The following is a 20325-nucleotide window of genomic DNA, read 5'->3' on the forward strand; positions in this document are numbered from 1 at the left end:
CTATAAATTCCGGTTCAGTGATTCTGCACTTGCTCTATTACTATAGTACTATACCGCCCTTCAACTTATGAACGACTGGGTGTTTAAGGTTTGCGATTTGTCGTATTATCTAGTTGTATAGAAAATGAAAACATACAATTACTTTACTCTGCAAGTTAAACATATATGTGTTTGAATATTTACATGTTTTAATATATATTTTTAAATCTAGGGCCCCTTTATAACAACGCATGCTGCAGGCCCCGTACTAGCTTCGTCCGGCACTGTCTGTTACTATAGTACTATACTGCCTTTCAACTTTTAGCCTTCATCCGGCGCTGACAGCGGTGCCGGGAAAAATGTTGCCACGTTTCATCAAAATTCACCGGCAGGAGCGCTTCCTTCTGTGGGCGAGGCCCCTCGTTGGCAACACGATCCCTGACTGGCAGGGTGACATCGAAATTCGGTCACAGTCCTTTGTGATCACTGTTACGTTGCAATTATGGCCTTATTTTTTTTGGTGATTTGGAAAAGTTTTATTGGTTTGGACATGTTTGTGTTGTAGTACAGAGTTAGACTGATGGCCTTAATCTGAGTTTTCTTGTGGTTGTTGTTGTTTGACTTGCATCCCCACTGGGATTGTTTGCACACACAGCGTTGGTGGTGTACGGTGCTTTTTTCAGGAATATTTTTGCTGGGTTTTTTTCCATGGATTTTCTGTTTTGCGCACAGTCAACACACGTAGTAGTCACTTTAAGATGTTTTTCTTGTTCGTGTTTTTGTTTGTTGTGGTTGCACCCGATTCAAGAGCCGAATGGCTCACAGGGCTATACCAAAATAAACTGAACTGAACTGACTGCTCCACGCCTTCTGCCACGCAGGCACTGCTGCCCTCTGGACGGCGGAGTGTTGTGTATATTGGGTCTTGAAAAATTCTACAAATTAAATGCAAATTGAACGTGCAATTTTCCGATATTATGCTAATTTGTGTAATTATGCAAAGTATGCGCTTATGCTCATTTGGAAGGTGTACTGTATGAAGTTATGCAAGTGCATGTAATTATGCTAATTTTTGATAATTAGGCTCGGCTTTGTTATCTAGGGTTGTAATATCAATCAGGATATTATCGTTGAGTTTCACTTTAACGTTTGCTGATTATGTTTTAGTGCGTTTATGTCAGCTCTCAAAATTCAGATCTCGCCGCAGGAACAGTTCTTAGAATTAAGATTCTTAAGCATGAACTTAGGAAGGCACCACTCAGACACTTCTGTGTTAAGCAACTTTAATTTCTAAATAAAAACACGCAACACTCCAATATGCGAACTCTTATGCTAGGAATGTCAACACAGTACTCCTGGAGATGTCCTCCTCATTGATCCGTACATTTAAGCCTCAATGGTTTTGTTTGTTAAACTGGATAACAGAACAGGCGGCTAATTCCTCGGTGAAGTAAAGCGAGCATATACGGCGATAGGAAAAGGTCCTTAAAAATTAATGAGACAATATTCACGCGAACAGTAATAAAGAAACGTCCCGAAAGCAAAAGTAGACCTCGATGAATTTATTGGCAAGATCATGCAATTAACGGCATGTCTTGGAACAATGTTGTACGGAAGTGTGCCTGTCTGTCTAGAAAATGCTTATCAATTGCCTAAGGCTTCAATAAATTCGCGGATTCTGTGATCAAAAGAAAGATTGCAACACAATATTCTCCCTGTGAATGTGTAGATTCGTAACATAGATGTCTCTAAATGTTTAATTTCATCAATGAATTCATTGGTACAGTTATGCAATTAACAAAAATAATTACTAAAATAATAATTCTTGGTTCTTTCAGTAAAATCACGTAGAATGGAAATAAAATAATAGAAATAAAACATTAAAATTCTACGTGGTGACTTTACCAGAAGAACCAAGAAGATGAATCCCTGCAGTCACGAAAGCTTTAAATCGAAATAATTACTAAAATACTTCAAACGACCATATCCACGCAGCTCAATGGGTAGCAATGCTGTTCACGATCAGCTAAGGTTTAGCGCACCACCTCAGGATGGCCCTGTTCGAAACACAAGGAGAACTTTTGGAGTACTCTTATTAGTCCCGACATGTGCGCCGGTCACACTCTCTTTTTTGCACCAGGCACGGTTGGTCCTTTCAGACTTGACCTTTGCAGGAGTGTGAGCTGCCACTCTCTTTCTGCCCCCCCCCCCAACCTTATTTCTTATTTAAGCTGCTGTTCATCCCTCTCTCTCTCCTTGCCTCTGTCCGTCTTTCTTACTGACCATGTACCTCGTATTTTCACTCTGTCTATGCTGGTTTGTGCAATCCAGAAGTTGAACACGAAATTTAACACTCTTCTGAAATTCGTAGTCCGCCAGGAAGTGTCTAACTGTGTTGTTGGCCTGACTGGTTGTGCTCCACATAATGTTTTTTAGGTTTGTTAAATTCTCGTCTCTCATCTTTTTTGTTGTATTTACCTCCATGATTTGTTCTTTCCATGATTTGTTCTTGACACCTGATGAAGATCGCTTGTGTTGTGATCCAAACGTCGTGATTGTTTTGTTTTAATGTAATTGTATTGTATTTCTACATACGTGACTTTACCGAAAAAAAACAATGAGTCGTGGGGGTAGTCGTTAGCCGCCGCTGCTGCTGGTCCTGTAGCGATGCTCGCTTGGTCGATGCTTGGCGCTGTTCCGCCCTTTCTCCATGTTGATTGCTTGTCGTTCTTCTCTCTGGCTGCAGCCGCTGGTGGGGGGCTGGCACTCAATGTATTATACAACTTTTTAGCGATGCTTCGTTTTGTCAGCGCCGAACTCGTACTCGGTGACACATCGCTACCCTGCAAGCCTCGCCGTGCTTGGTCGACTGCGTGGCTCACCCCCCGGAGTTTGCCGCAGCAAGACTCCGTTGGTCTTCGTAGACTCGTGGCTACTGCCGATGCAGCTCCCTATCGGTGTGCCTGTCACGGGGGCAGATTCCCGGAGCCTGCCGCTTGCAGAACTGAATTGTGTGTGTTGTGTCCCTGCCTATATCTGAAATACTCTCCCCTCGGCTTGCCTTCTCACAAAGGACCGGAATTCCTTTGATTTCGCTCTCAGCTTGTGGGGGCAGTTGTTTTTGTTCGGTGTACGTGCGTGTGTGCGCGTGCGTGTATGTTCTGATTTATTAAAGGAACTGTTACGTTTCATCAAGGCCTGGTTCCTGTCCCCCTCCTCAAGCCATCTCGCCAACTGTGGAAACAGATGCTTCAATTGCCCCTAAGTATGTTTTTCTAGTTTTTCAACTTTCGCAAGTTGGGGTGTTACATTCTCTTGTCTCTCACAAAGAGAGGGGTACTGTGGCCTTTGAAGTCCTCTCATGCACCGGTTGGAAGTAAAAAATATAATTTTACATCTTACAGCTTGGGTTTACGGTACTTCCATCGTGTTTTGGACTTTTCGTGGTGTTTGATATTTCAAGTGGAGGCGCCCTCCCTGCATTTGTGATGTATTGCTGCCACGTGCTTCTGGAAGACAAAGGCGGTTGGGGGGCTCTTATTCTATGGAACACATTATCTTGGTCGTGTGTGATTGACCTGTTTGGCATTGTATTCTTCTGGATGACCCTCGGTCTAATACTCTTTGGTTTTATTCGGTAAAGTCACGTAGGTAAAAAAAAAAACATTAAAATAAAAGAAAACAATTAAAACACGACGTTTCGGCCACAACACAAGTGGCCTTCTTCAGGTGAAGGAACGGAAACGGTCGGGACGACGGCGCTTCAGTGACCGCTGCTAAGATTCGCAACGTCTTTTAAGCTCGGTGGGAGGAGCAGGGCGCCTTGACAAAGGAGTTTACATGTCAACAATAGCTGTGTTGAAGTGTTGAAGCAGCAGGGTGTTAAAGTCAGAAAATTAGCATGTAACTGGGGGATTAGCATGTTTTTGTTGTGTAGAGGGTGCGGGAGATGGGTCACTGTGTGTGTGCAATAGAAACGGAAATTGGAAAAATTAAAGATCGGCAAGAATGTGCTGTAAGGGGGGGAGCAGGAAACATGGGAAAAAGAAAAGCTTAAATACAGGTTAAGGGGGGGGGGGTGGGAGGAGCCATGTAGGGGGACCTTGGTGGGGTGCGCGGCTGAGTTAATCCGTCTATTGTTGTGTAGAGGTCTAATACTTCATAATTGTTATTTGAATTTTGATTTAAAGCTTCCGTGACTGCAGTAATCCATATTCTTAGCTCTTTCGGTAAAGTCACGTTGAAGGGAAACAATAAAATAATAAAATATATATAAAACAATAGAAATTCTCACGACGTTTCGACCATAACCTGATGACGACCGTTTGTGTTATGGTCGAAACGTCGTGAGAATTTTTATTGTTTTGGGGGGAGCTGACTTCAATATTCTGAGATATCTCAGCGCGTTTATGTTTTCCAATGGGCGCCACAAATGTATAAAACAAATTTTATTGGATTTGAACGCGGAGTTTATGAATAGGTCGGAGCCGCCGACGTGGCTAATAAGTTCGGTAAGTTCGAAAGGCTGCCGCTCAAGCAGCCTGCAGGGCAGCAGCACAAGGTGGTAGCCTGCAGGGCAGCACAAGGTGACAGCCTGCAGGGCAGCAGCACAAGGTGGCAGCTAGCAGGGCAGCACAAGGTGGCAGCTAGCAGGGCAGCACAAAGTGGCAGCCTGCAGGGTAGCACACAAGGTGGCAGCCTGTAGGGCAGCACGAGGTGGCAGCTTGCAGGGCAGCACACAAGGTGGCAGCCTGCAGGGTAGCACGAGGTGACAGCCTGCAGGGTAGCACACAAGGTGGCAGCCTGCAGGGTAGCACGAGGTGACAGCCTGCAGGGCAGCACGAGGTGGCAGCCTGCAGCATTTTGCAACAGCCGGATATATCCGGTTATCCCAGTTACCGACTTTCCCAAAATTTCAAGGGGGGCTGAGCCCCAGCCCCCCAGCCCCCCCCCTATGGCTCTGCCCCTGCTGTATATCCAACAGGAGGAGGGGTCCACTTAGCTTGAGGTGGTGGGCAAACGAAGTAAAGAGAAGAGGAATTTTTTTTCGGATTCGGTTAAAATAAATAAAACCTCGAAATCACGGGGTGCTTCCAAAAAGATGTTTTAACGCTTCTGAAAAATTTGCAACAACACCACAAGAAATGTGCCTCCGCCAGGCTCTGGAGGACCACCTGGAGAATATTCCAGGCGTGTGTTGACAATGATGGCGAACAAGTGAGATAGATCTTGACTTAAAGCTTTCATGACTGCAGGAATTCATATTCTTTGGGGCTTTCGGTAAAGTCGCGTAGATAGGCTCAAAGAAAATAACCAAAAGATATGCCAAGATATTTTGTTCGTTATTCAAAGAAAATAACCAAAAAAATATACCGATATGTTTTTTTCGTTATTCAAAGAAAATACCAAAAAAATATACCAAAATATTTTTTTGTTATTCTCTTTATACCAAAAAATATACCAAAATATTTTTTTTTGTTATTCTCTTTGTACCAAAAAATATACCAAAATATTTTTTTGTTATTCTCTTTATACCAAAAAATATACCAAAATATTTTTTTGTTATTTTCTTTATACCAAAAAATATACCAAAATATTTTTTTGTTATTCTCTTTTTACCAAAAAATATACCAAAATATGTTTTCGTTATTTTCTTTGAACCTATCTACGTGACTTTACCGAAAGACCCAAAGAAGTGGGATAGACTCTGACCCTTTGAAGCTATTAACATTACATTTGTCATGTCACGCTGTATTATTATCCATTCCTTTTTCATTAAAAACGACGGTCCCATTTAAGCGATAAAATAACATTTTAAGCAGCCCGCATTTCGAGAGCCTCCAACGTGCGCTGCTGTGGAATACCGGACGGCCGACGGTCCGTGATAAACGAAGAGAGCCACCGGCAGGTCGCCTGGCCCCCTGCCGTGAGCTAGACTGCGGTGGGGCCGTGCCAACGCCTGACGCGAGGCTGCGAGCCGCTTAACCAAGCCCCACCTGGGACCCAAAAGCTGCCCCCGCCATCATCCCGGGGCCGCCGGGCCTCTCGGTGAGTTTGATGACCGCTCTCGTGAAGTAGATCGCCTTGACGACGACTCGCAGCCACTTGCCCGACTGGATCCACCCGAACCTATCCATCAGCTCGGCCACCAGGTCCAGTCCCGTTTGCAGCGCGAACAGAACGTTATCCACGTAGACGCGCCACTTGGGCGACGGCCCGAAGGGACCCGCGTCCGGCCCTTCGGCTTCGGCCGCTGCCGCCCCCGGGAGGTCGGGCAGCGTCTTCTGGAGCGCGCTCAGAACCTTGACGGCCATCGCCAGGTCCAGCGCCTCGCCGCCCCTCTTCCTCTCGTCGTCCCCCCGCTCGGATTCCCCCAGACACTCTGCGAGGGCCGCCACCACCGCGGCCACCTTCCGCAACGCCACGGCCTCTTCTGCCCGGCTCTCCACGTCCGCCGAGAGGCCCAGGGCCTTGACGAGCAAGCGGAGCGCCTTGACGACGGCCTCGGAGGCGACGGCGGTCGATGTGGCGGTTGAACCCGTGGTCAAGGTCGGGCCTTCCACGGTCGCCGCGCCGATCGGCCCGATTGCCCGGAACAACCTGCCGGCCCTCGCCAAGCCCTCGACCTTGGAGCCCAGCTCGTCCCGGCTCTCCGCCAACCTCCCGTCCAGCGCGCCAAGCATCAGGTTCATCGCCTCCGTGCCAACCACGTGGAGGGTCCAGTGGGGCGCGGCTGTCGTCGGAGTGGCCGCGTGCTTGGGTCCGCCGGCCATTTTGTTATCTGGGTGGGGAGGTTGGGGGGGGGTGGAGAGAAACAAAATGGTGGCCGTTTCCTAGCCTAGAGCCGCGTCGTTTGGGCAATTTGGTGACACTTTTGGTTTCATTCCGCTGGGGGATCACAGTCTCCCCGTACTTGGGGCGACTGACTGTGTGGGTTAGAAACGAGGTGGATAGGTGCATCATTCACCGTCAGCAACAGCCATGATAAATCGACTGCTGGATGAAGGCATCGCTCCCTGCCCATAGGCTCAACACTGCACCATAGACTCAACACTGCACCATCAACTTAACACTGCCCATAGACTCAACACTGCACCATCAACATAACACTGCGCATAGACTCAACACTGCCCATAGACTCAACACTGCACCATTAACTCGAAACTGCACCACAGACTCAACACTGCACCATAGACTCAAAACTGCCCATAGACTCAACATTGCACCATAGACTAAACATTGCACCAAAGACTCAACACTGCACCATAGACTCAACACTGCACCATAGACTCAACACTGCACCATAGACTAAACACTGCACCATAGACTCAACACTGCACCATAGACTCAACACTGCACCATAGACTCAACACTGCACCATAGACTCAAAACTGCACCATCGACTCAACACTGCCCATAGACTCAACACTGCACCATAGACTCAACACTGCCCATAGACTCAACACTGTCCATAGACTCAACACTGCACCATAGACTCAACACTGCACCATAGACGCAACACTGCACCATAGACTCAACACTGCACCATAGACTCAACACTGCCCATAGACTCAACACTGCACCATCAACTCAACACTGCCCATAGACTCAACACTGCACCAAAGACTCAACACTGCACCATCAACTCAACACTGCACCATAGACTCAACACTGCACCATAGACTCAACACTGCACCATAGCCTCACACTGCCCATAGACTCAACACTGCACCATAGACTCAACACTGCACCATAGACTCAACACTGCACCATAGACTCAACACTGCACCAAAGACTCAACATTGCACCATCAACTCAACACTGCCCATAGACTCAACACTGTCCATAGACTCAACACTGCACCATAGCCTCACACTGCCCATAGACTCAACACTGCACCATAGACTCAACACTGCACCATAGACTCAACACTGCACCATAGACTCAACACTGCACCATAGACTCAACACTGCACCATAGACTCAACACTGCACCAAAGACTCAACATTGCACCATCAACTCAACACTGCCCATAGACTCAACACTGTCCATAGACTCAACACTGCACCATAGACTCAACACTGCACCAAAGACTCAACACTGCACCATCAACTCAACACTGCACCATAGACTCAACACTGCACCATCAACTCAACACTGCACCATAGACTCAACACTGCACCATAGACTCAACACTGCCCATAGACTCAACACTGCCCATAGACTCAGCACTGTCCATAGACTCAACACTGTCCATAGACTCAACACTGCACCATAGACTCAACACTGCACCATCGACGCAACACTGCACCATAGACTCAACACTGCCGATAGACTCAAAACTGCCCATAGACTCAACACTGTCCATAGACTCAACACTGCACCATAGACTCAACATTGCCCATAGACTCAACACTGCACCAAAGACTCAACATTGCACCATCAACTCAACACTGCCCATAGACTCAACACTGCACCATAGACTCAACACTGCACCAGAGACTCAACACTGCCCATAGACTCAACACTGCCCATAGACTCAACACTGTCCATAGACTCAACACTGCACCATAGACTCAACATTGCCCATAGACTCAACACTGCACCAAAGACTCAACATTGCACCATCAACTCAACACTGCCCATAGACTCAACACTGTCCATAGACTCAACACTGCACCATAGACTCAACACTGCACCAAAGACTGAACACTGCACCATCAACTCAACACTGCACCATAGACTCAACACTGCACCATCAACTCAACACTGCACCATAGACTCAACACTGCACCATAGACTCAACACTGCCCATAGACTCAACACTGCCCATAGACTCAACATTGTCCATAGACTCCACACTGTCCATAGACTCAACACTGCACCATAGACTCAACACTGCACCATAGACTCAACACTCCATAGACTCAACACTACACCATAGACTCAACACTGCCCATAGACTCAACACTGCCCATAGACTCAACACTGCACCATAGACTCAACACTGCACCATAGACTCAACACCGCGCCATAGACTCAACACTGCCCATAGACTCAACACTGTCCATAGACTCTACACTGTCCATAGACTCAACACTGCACCATAGACTCAACACTGCACCATCGACGCAACACTGCACCATAGACTCAACACTGCCCATAGACTCAACACTGCCCATAGACTCAACACTGCACCATAGACTCAACACTGCACCATAGACTCAACACCGCACCATAGACTCAACACTGCCCATAGACTCAACACTGTCCATAGACTCAACACTGTCCATAGACTCAACACTGCACCATAGACTCAACACTGCACCATCGACGAAACACTGCACCATAGACTCAACACTGCCCATAGACTCAACACTGCACCATAGACTCAACACTGCACCATAGACTCAACACTGCACCATAGACTCGACACTGCACCATAGACTCAACACTGCCCATAGACTCAACACTGCCCATAGACTCAACACTGCCCATTGACTCAACATTGCACTATAGACTCAACACTGCACCATAAACTCAACACTTCACCATCAACTCAACACTGCACCATAGACTCAACACTGCACCATAGACTCAACACTGCACCATAGACTCAACACTGCCCATAGACTCAACACTGCCCATAGACTCAACACTGTCCAAAGACACTGTCCATAGACTCAACACTGCACCATAGACTCAACACTGCACCATAGACGCAACACTGCACCATAGACTCAACACAGCCCATAGACTCAACACTGCACCATAGCCTCAACACTGCACCATAGACTCAACACTGCACCATAGACTCAACACTGCACCATAGACTCAACACTGCCCATAGACTCAACACTGCCCATAGACTCAACACTGTCCATAGACTCAACACTGCACCATAGACTCAACATTGCCCATAGACTCAACACTGCACCAAAGACTCAACATTGCACCATCAACTCAACACTGCCCATAGACTCAACACTGTCCATAGACTCAACACCGCACCATAGACTCAACACTGCACCAAAGACTCAACACTGCACCATCAACTCAACACTGCACCATAGACTCAACACTGCACCATCAACTCAACACTGCACCATAGACTCAACAATGCACCATAGACTCAACACTGCCCATAGACTCAACACTGCCCATAGACTCAGCACTGTCCATAGACTCAACACTGTCCATAGACTCAACACTGCACCATCGACGCAACACTGCACCATAGACTCAACACTGCCCATAGACTCAACACTGCCCATAGACTCAACACTGCACCATAGACTCAACACTGCACCAAAGACTCAACACGGCACCATCAACTCAACACTGCACCATAGACTCAACACTGCACCATAGACTCAACACTGCACCATAGACTCAACACTGCACCATAGACTCAACACTGCACCATAGACTCAACACTGCCCATAGACTCAACACTGCCCATAGACTCAACACTGCCCATTGACTCAACATTGCACTATAGACTCAACACTGCACCATAAACTCAACACTTCACCATCAACTCAACACTGCACCATAGACTCAACACTGCACCATAGACTCAACACTGCACCATAGACTCAACACTGCCCATAGACTCAACACTGCCCATAGACTCAACACTGTCCAAAGACACTGTCCATAGACTCAACACTGCACCATAGACTCAACACTGCACCATAGACGCAACACTGCACCATAGACTCAACACAGCCCATAGACTCAACACTGCACCATAGCCTCAACACTGCACCATAGACTCAACACTGCACCATAGACTCAACACTGCACCATAGACTCAACACTGCCCATAGACTCAACACTGCCCATAGACTCAACACTGTCCATAGACTCAACACTGCACCATAGACTCAACATTGCCCATAGACTCAACACTGCACCAAAGACTCAACATTGCACCATCAACTCAACACTGCCCATAGACTCAACACTGTCCATAGACTCAACACTGCACCATAGACTCAACACTGCACCAAAGACTCAACACTGCACCATCAACTCAACACTGCACCATAGACTCAACACTGCACCATCAACTCAACACTGCACCATAGACTCAACACTGCACCATAGACTCAACACTGCCCATAGACTCAACACTGCCCATAGACTCAGCACTGTCCATAGACTCAACACTGTCCATAGACTCAACACTGCACCATAGACTCAACACTGCACCATCGACGCAACACTGCACCATACACTCAACACTGCCCATAGACTCAACACTGCACCATAGACTCAACACTGCACCATAGACTCAACACTGCACCATAGACTCAACACTGCACCATAGCCTCAACACTGCCCATAGACTCAACACTGCACCATAGACTCAACACTGCACCATAGACTCAACACCGCACCATAGACTCAACACTGCCCATAGACTCAACACTGTCCATAGACTCATCACTGTCCATAGACTCAACACTGCACCATAGACTCAACACTGCACCATCGACGCAACACTGCACCATAGACTCAACACTGCCCATAGACTCAACACTGCCCTTAGACTCAACACTGCACCATAGACTCAACACTGCACCAAAGACTCAACACGGCACCATAAACTCAACACTGCACCATAGACTCAACACTGCACCATAGACTCAACACTGCACCATAGACTCAACACCGCACCATAGACTCAACACTGCACCATAGACTCAACACTGCCCATAGACTCAACACTGCACCATAGACTCAACACTGCACCATAGACTCAACACTGCACCATAGACTCAACACTGCACCATAGACTCAACACTGCCCATAGACTCAACACTGCCCATAGACTCAACGCTGCCCATTGACTCAACATTGCACCATAAACTCAACACTTCACCATCAACTCAACACTGCACCATAGACTCAACACTGCACCATAGACTCAACACTGCACCATAGACTCAACACTGCCCATAGACTCAACACTGCCCATAGACTCAACACTGTCCAAAGACACTGTCCATAGACTCAACACTGCACCATAGACTCAACACTGCACCATAGACGCAACACTGCACCATAGACTCAACACTGCCCATAGACTCAACACTGCACCATAGCCTCAACACCGCACCATAGACTCAACACTGCCCATAGACTCAACACTGTCCATAGACTCAACACTGTCCATAGACTCAACACTGCACCATAGACTCAACACTGCACCATCGACGCAACACTGCACCATAGACTCAACACTGCCCATAGACTCAACACTGCCCATAGACTCAACACTGCACCATAGACTCAAAACTGCACCAAAGACTCAACACTGCACCATCAACTCAACACTGCACCATAGACTCAACACTGCACCATAGACTCAACACTGCACCATAGACTCAACACCGCACCATAGACTCAACACTGCACCATAGACTCAACACTGCCCATAGACTCAACACTGCACCATAGACTCAACACTGCACCATAGACTCAACACTGCACCATAGACTCAACACTGCACCATAGACTCAACACTGCCCATAGACTCAACACTGCCCATAGACTCAACGCTGCCCATTGACTCAACATTGCACCATAAACTCAACACTTCACCATCAACTCAACACTGCACCATAGACTCAACACTGCACCATAGACTCAACACTGCACCATAGACTCAACACTGCCCATAGACTCAACACTGCCCATAGACTCAACACTGTCCAAAGACACTGTCCATAGACTCAACACTGCACCATAGACTCAACACTGCACCATAGACGCAACACTGCACCATAGACTCAACACTGCCCATAGACTCAACACTGCACCATAGCCTCAACACTGCACCATAGACTCAACACTGCACCATAGACTCAACACTGCACCATAGACTCAACACTGCCCATAGACTCAACACTGCCCATAGACTCAACACTGTCCATAGACTCAACACTGCACCATAGACTCAACATTGCCCATAGACTCAACACTGCACCAAAGACTCAACATTGCACCATCAACTCAACACTGCCCATAGACTCAACACTGTCCATAGACTCAACACTGCACCATAGACTCAACACTGCACCAAAGACTCAACACTGCACCATCAACTCAACACTGCACCATAGACTCAACACTGCACCATCAACTCAACACTGCACCATAGACTCAACACTGCACCATAGACTCAATACTGCCCATAGACTCAACACTGCCCATAGACTCAGCACTGTCCATAGACTCAACACTGTCCATAGACTCAACACTGCACCATAGACTCAACACTGCACCATCGACGCAACACTGCACCATACACTCAACACTACCCATAGACTCAACACTGCACCATAGACTCAACACTGCACCATAGACTCAACACTGCACCATACACTCAACACTGCACCATAGCCTCAACACTGCCCATAGACTCAACACTGCACGATAGACTCAACACTGCACCATAGACTCAACACCGCACCATAGACTCAACACTGCCCATAGACTCAACACTGTCCATAGACTCAACACTGTCCATAGACTCAACACTGCACCATAGACTCAACACTGCACCATCGACGCAACACTGCACCATAGACTCAACACTGCCCATAGACTCAACACTGCCCATAGACTCAACACTGCACCATAGACTCAACACTGCACCAAAGACTCAACACTGCACCATCAACTCAACACTGCACCATAGACTCAACACTGCACCATAGACTCAACACTGCACCATAGACTCAACACCGCATCATAGACTCAACACCGCACCATAGACTCAACACTGCCCATAGACTCAACACTGCACTATAGACTCAACACTGCACCATAAACTCAACACTGCACCATCAACTCAACACTGCATCATAGACTCAACACTGCACCATAGACTCAACACTGCACCATACATTCAACACTGCCCATAGACTCAACACTGCCCATAGACTCAACACTGTCCATAGACTCAACACTGTCCATAGACTGAACACTGCACCATAGACTCAACGCTGCACCACAGACTCAACACTGCACCATCAACTCAACACTGCACCATAGACTCAACACTGCACCATAGACTCAACACTGCACCATAGACTCAACACTGCCCATAGGCTCAACACTGCCCATAGACTCAACACTGTCCATAGACTCAACACTGTCCATAGACTCAACACTGCACCATAGACTCAACACTGTACCATAGACGCAACACTGCACCATAGACTCAACACTGCCCATAGACTCAACACTGCACCATAGACTCAACATTGCCCATAGACTCAACACTGCACCATAGACTCAACACTGCACCATAGCCTCAACACTGCCCATAGACTCAACACTGCACCATCAACTCAACACTGCACCATAGACTCAACACTGCACCATAGACTCAACACTGCACCACAGTCTCAACACTGCCCATAGACTCAACACTGCCCATAGACTCAACACTGTCCATAGTCTCAACACTGTCCATAGACTGAACACTGCACCATAAACTCAACGCTGCACCACAGACTCAACGCTGCACCACAGCCTCAACGCCGCACCATAGACTCAACACAGCACCATAGACTCAACACCGTCCATAGACTAAACACTGCACCATAGACCCTTCGCTGCACCACAGGCTCAACGCTGCACCATAGACGCAACATTGCCCATAGACTCAACACTGTCCATAGACTCAACACTGCGCCATAGACTCAACACTGCCCATAGACTCAACACTGCACCATAGACTCAACACTGCACCATAGACTCAACACTGCACCATAGACTCAACACTGCACCATAGACTCAACACTGCCCATAGACTCAACACTGCCCATAGACTCAACGCTGCCCATTGACTCAACATTGCACCATAAACTCAACACTTCACCATCAACTCAACACTGCACCATAGACTCAACACTGCACCATAGACTCAACACTGCACCATAGACTCAACACTGCCCATAGACTCAACACTGCCCATAGACTCAACACTGTCCAAAGACACTGTCCATAGACTCAACACTGCACCATAGACTCAACACTGCACCATAGACGCAACACTGCACCATAGACTCAACACTGCCCATAGACTCAACACTGCACCATAGCCTCAACACCGCACCATAGACTCAACACTGCCCATAGACTCAACACTGTCCATAGACTCAACACTGTCCATAGACTCAACACTGCACCATAGACTCAACACTGCACCATCGACGCAACACTGCACCATAGACTCAACACTGCCCATAGACTCAACACTGCCCATAGACTCAACACTGCACCATAGACTCAACACTGCACCAAAGACTCAACACTGCACCATCAACTCAACACTGCACCATAGACTCAACACTGCACCATAGACTCAACACTGCACCATAGACTCAACACCGCACCATAGACTCAACACTGCACCATAGACGCAACACTGCCCATAGACTCAACACTGCACCATAGACTCAACACTGCACCATAGACTCAACACTGCACCATAGACTCAACACTGCACCATAGACTCAACACTGCCCATAGACTCAACACTGCCCATAGACTCAACGCTGCCCATTGACTCAACATTGCACCATAAACTCAACACTTCACCATCAACTCAACACTGCACCATAGACTCAACACTGCACCATAGACGCAACACTGCACCATAGACTCAACACTGCCCATAGACTCAACACTGCACCATAGCCTCAACACTGCACCATAGACTCAACACTGCACCATAGACTCAACACTGCACCATAGACTCAACACTGCCCATAGACTCAACACTGCCCATAGACTCAACACTGTCCATAGACTCAACACTGCACCATAGACTCAACATTGCCCATAGACTCAACACTGCACCAAAGACTCAACATTGCACCATCAACTCAACACTGCCCATAGACTCAACACTGTCCATAGACTCAACACTGCACCATAGACTCAACACTGCACCAAAGACTCAACACTGCACCATCAACTCAACACTGCACCATAGACTCAACACTGCACCATCAACTCAACACTGCACCATAGACTCAACACTGCACCATAGACTCAATACTGCCCATAGACTCAACACTGCCCATAGACTCAGCACTGTCCATAGACTCAACACTGTCCATAGACTCAACACTGCACCATAGACTCAACACTGCACCATCGACGCAACACTGCACCATACACTCAACACTGCCCATAGACTCAACACTGCACCATAGACTCAACACTGCACCATAGACTCAACACTGCACCATACACTCAACACTGCACCATAGCCTCAACACTGCCCATAGACTCAACACTGCACGATAGACTCAACACTGCACCATAGACTCAACACCGCACCATAGACTCAACACTGCCCATAGACTCAACACTGTCCATAGACTCAACACTGTCCATAGACTCAACACTGCACCATAGACTCAACACTGCACCATCGACGCAACACTGCACCATAGACTCAACACTGCCCATAGACTCAACACTGCCCATAGACTCAACACTGCACCATAGACTCAACACTGCACCAAAGACTCAACACTGCACCATCAACTCAACACTGCACCATAGACTCAACACTGCACCATAGACTCAACACTGCACCATAGACTCAACACCGCATCATAGACTCAACACCGCACCATAGACTCAACACTGCCCATAGACTCAACACTGCACTATAGACTCAACACTGCACCATAAACTCAACACTGCACCATCAACTCAACACTGCATCATAGACTCAACACTGCACCATAGACTCAACACTGCACCATACATTCAACACTGCCCATAGACTCAACACTGCCCATAGACTCAACACTGTCCATAGACTCAACACTGTCCATAGACTGAACACTGCACCATAGACTCAACGCTGCACCACAGACTCAACACTGCACCATCAACTCAACACTGCACCATAGACTCAACACTGCACCATAGACTCAACACTGCACCATAGACTCAACACTGCCCATAGGCTCAACACTGCCCATAGACTCAACACTGTCCATAGACTCAACACTGTCCATAGACTCAACACTGCACCATAGACTCAACACTGTACCATAGACGCAACACTGCACCATAGACTCAACACTGCCCATAGACTCAACACTGCACCATAGACTCAACATTGCCCATAGACTCAACACTGCACCATAGACTCAACACTGCACCATAGCCTCAACACTGCCCATAGACTCAACACTGCACCATCAACTCAACACTGCACCATAGACTCAACACTGCACCATAGACTCAACACTGCACCACAGTCTCAACACTGCCCATAGACTCAACACTGCCCATAGACTCAACACTGTCCATAGTCTCAACACTGTCCATAGACTGAACACTGCACCATAAACTCAACGCTGCACCACAGACTCAACGCTGCACCACAGCCTCAACGCCGCACCATAGACTCAACACAGCACCATAGACTCAACACCGTCCATAGACTAAACACTGCACCATAGACCCTTCGCTGCACCACAGGCTCAACGCTGCACCATAGACGCAACATTGCCCATAGACTCAACACTGTCCATAGACTCAACACTGCACCATAGACTCAACACTGCCCATAGACTCAACACTGCCCGTAGACTCAACACTGCCCATAGACTCAACACTGCCCATAGATTCAACACTGTCCATAGACTCAACACTGCACCATAGACTCAACACTTTCCATAGACTCAACACTGCACCATAGACTCAACACTGCACCATAGACTCAACACTGCACCATAGACTCAACACTGCCCCATAGACTCAACACTGCCCATAGACTCAACACTGCACCATGGAATCAACACTGCACCATAGACTCAACACTGCCCATAGACTCAACACTGCACCATAGACTCAACACTGCCCATAGACTCAACACTGCACCATAGACTCAACACTGCACCATGGAATCAACACTGCACCATAGACTCAACACTGTCCATAGACTCAACACTGCACCATAGACTCAACACTGCCCATAAACTCAACACTACACCATAGACTCAACACTGCACCATAGACTCAACACTGCTCATAGACTCAACACTGCTGTAGACTCAACACTGCACCATAGACTCAACACCGCACCATAGACTCAACACCGCACCATAGACTCAACACCGTCCATAGACTCAACACTGCACCATAGACTCAACACTGCACCATAGACTCAACACTGCACCATGGAATCAACACTGCACCATAGACTCAACACTGCCCATAAACTCAACATCACACCATAGACTCAACACCGTCCATAGACTCAACGCTGCACCATAGACTCAATGCTGCACCATAGACTCAATGCTGCACCATAGACTCAACACCGCACCATAGACTCAACACCGTCCATAGACTCAACACTGCACCATAGACTCAACGCTGCACCACAGACTCAACACTGCTCATAGACTCAACACTGCACCATAGACTCAGCACTGCACCATAGACTCAACACTGCACCATAGACTCAACACTGCACCATAGACTCAACACTGCACCATAGACTCAGTACTGCACCATAGACTCAACACTGCACCATAGACTCAACACTGCTCATAGACTCAACACTGGACCATAGACTCAGCACTGCAGAACAGACTCAACACTGCACCATAGACTCACCACAGGGCTTTATCAGAAAGATAATTCGTGTAATTATGCTGTTGTTGCTCCTCCGTTGATGCAGCGTGGAGACCAAAGTCGTTTTACTTTATGGCCAATGTTCGTGCAGATACTGGCGCCGACTTGAGAGACACAGGGACTGTGCGAGCTCGCCTCCTCTCTCCTCCTCCTCCCTCTCTCCTCCCCCTCCTCCTCCCCCCTCCTCCTCCTCCCCCCTCCTCCTCCTCCCCCCTCCTCCTCCCCCTCTTCGCCCCCTCCTTTCTCCTCCAACCTCCCATCTCCTCCTCCTCCCCCCTCTCTCCACCTCCTCTCTCTACCTTCTCCTCCCTCTCTCCTCCTCCCCCTCTCCTCCCCCTCTCCTCCCTCTCTCCTCCTCCTCCTCCCTCTCTCCTCCTCCTCCCCCTACTTCCTCCTCCAACCTCCCACCTCCTTTCCATCTCCTCCTCCCTCTCTCCACCTCCTCTCTCTACCTTCTCCTCCCTCTCTCCACCTCCTCCTCCCTCTCTCCACCTCCTCTCTCTACCTTCTCCTCCCTCCCTCCACCTCCTCTTCCCTCTCTCCAACTCCTCTCTCTTCCTCCTCCTCCCTCTCTACCTCCTCCTCCCTCTCTCCTCCTCCTCTCTCCACGTCTTCCTCCTCCCACCTCCTCATTCCCCCTTTCCATGACCACCTGACAAAAGGTCGCCGCTTGGACCGCAACGAGGGCTCAACCAGGTCCAGCGAATGAGCAAGCCAGGGGCGGAGCCAAGATTTTCAGCCCCGGGGTGACATTCAACAAATGTTAATTTCAAGAATTATTGAATGAGAAATCGGCTGTACCCCACGCCATCGGTTGGCGACACACTCTGACAGTGCAGTTGCACTGAGTCCGCCAGACCGAGTGTCGTACACATACGCAGAATGTTTCAGATTTTCTCGGGGGTGACAATTGTCTTTCCTGTTACCCCCCTGGCTCCGCCCCTGGAGCAAGCTCAAAGCTGGGGAGCGTCGGCACCCAGTGCCACGGACGTCGACGATGGCCCTTTGCGTAACTCTGTAGCCCGAGTATGGAATGGGGACCAATGGCAGAGCCAAGATTTTCAGGGGGGGGCAACCCCTCCAGCAATGAAAAATGATAGAGGAGTTGTTAGCGACTAAGGACTTGTCCCTTGGTTATCGATTCGACGCGTGTGCGTTCGATGGCGCAGCCGTCGATCGAGCGTCAAATTCGCACCGCGTTGTGTGATCGGCATCGCGCTCGCTGAAGATGAATGCCTTCAGGGAAGTCGTGTACCGTATACGAGACTTCGCACAATTCTGTGAGTCACTTATAACTCCTTTGCCGTTACTTATTCCTATCATCTCCTAGAATCCCTGGCACGTAATCATATGCTACACGGTGGCAGTGGGGGTCGCAAAATGCCGATTTATCTATATTTTATATATATAAGTCAAAAGTTGTGTGTGGGTTTGTGGCGGGGTTTGTGTGTGTGGGTTTGTGGCGGGGTTTGTGTGTGGGTTTGTGTGTGGTCGCGCGCTTAGCTCTCCAACGGTGGAGTTTACGTTAAAAAAATAATTGCCAGTTACCACGCCGTAAGCCCAGCAGTGAGCAAGCGCTATTCCTTTTTCACACCCGTCAACTTTAAATTAGTTTAGGTAGCGATTTTGTGCGATTTCTGTGCGCTTTCTTATTTA

General features: G+C 48.2%; 1 protein-coding gene across 1 annotated transcript; it reads right to left on the reverse strand.

The window, feature by feature from the left end:
• Window positions 1–4358: 4358 nt before the first annotated feature.
• LOC116957899 (uncharacterized) lies at window positions 4359–18823 on the reverse strand. Its single transcript, XM_032980352.2, has 2 exons — window positions 18652–18823; window positions 4359–6760 (listed from the first exon to the last, which is right to left on the reverse strand). Exon 2 carries the CDS (start codon window positions 6750–6752, stop codon window positions 5961–5963), a length of 792 nt encoding a protein of 263 aa, XP_032836243.1. The 5' UTR covers window positions 6753–6760; window positions 18652–18823; the 3' UTR covers window positions 4359–5960.
• Between the last annotated feature and the right edge of the window lie 1502 nt (window positions 18824–20325).

This window comes from Petromyzon marinus, chromosome 66, assembly GCF_048934315.1.
Source record: "Petromyzon marinus isolate PM22_M1 ecotype Great Lakes invasive population chromosome 66, UKy_Petmar_22M1.pri1.0, whole genome shotgun sequence".
NCBI classification, from domain to species: Eukaryota; Metazoa; Chordata; class Hyperoartia; order Petromyzontiformes; family Petromyzontidae; genus Petromyzon; species Petromyzon marinus.

Excerpts from the sequence above, each read along its gene's own strand:
- LOC116957899 (XM_032980352.2), bottom strand. The coding sequence starts at position 6,752 with ATGGCCGGCGGACCCAAGCACGCGGCCACTCCGACGACAGCCGCGCCC.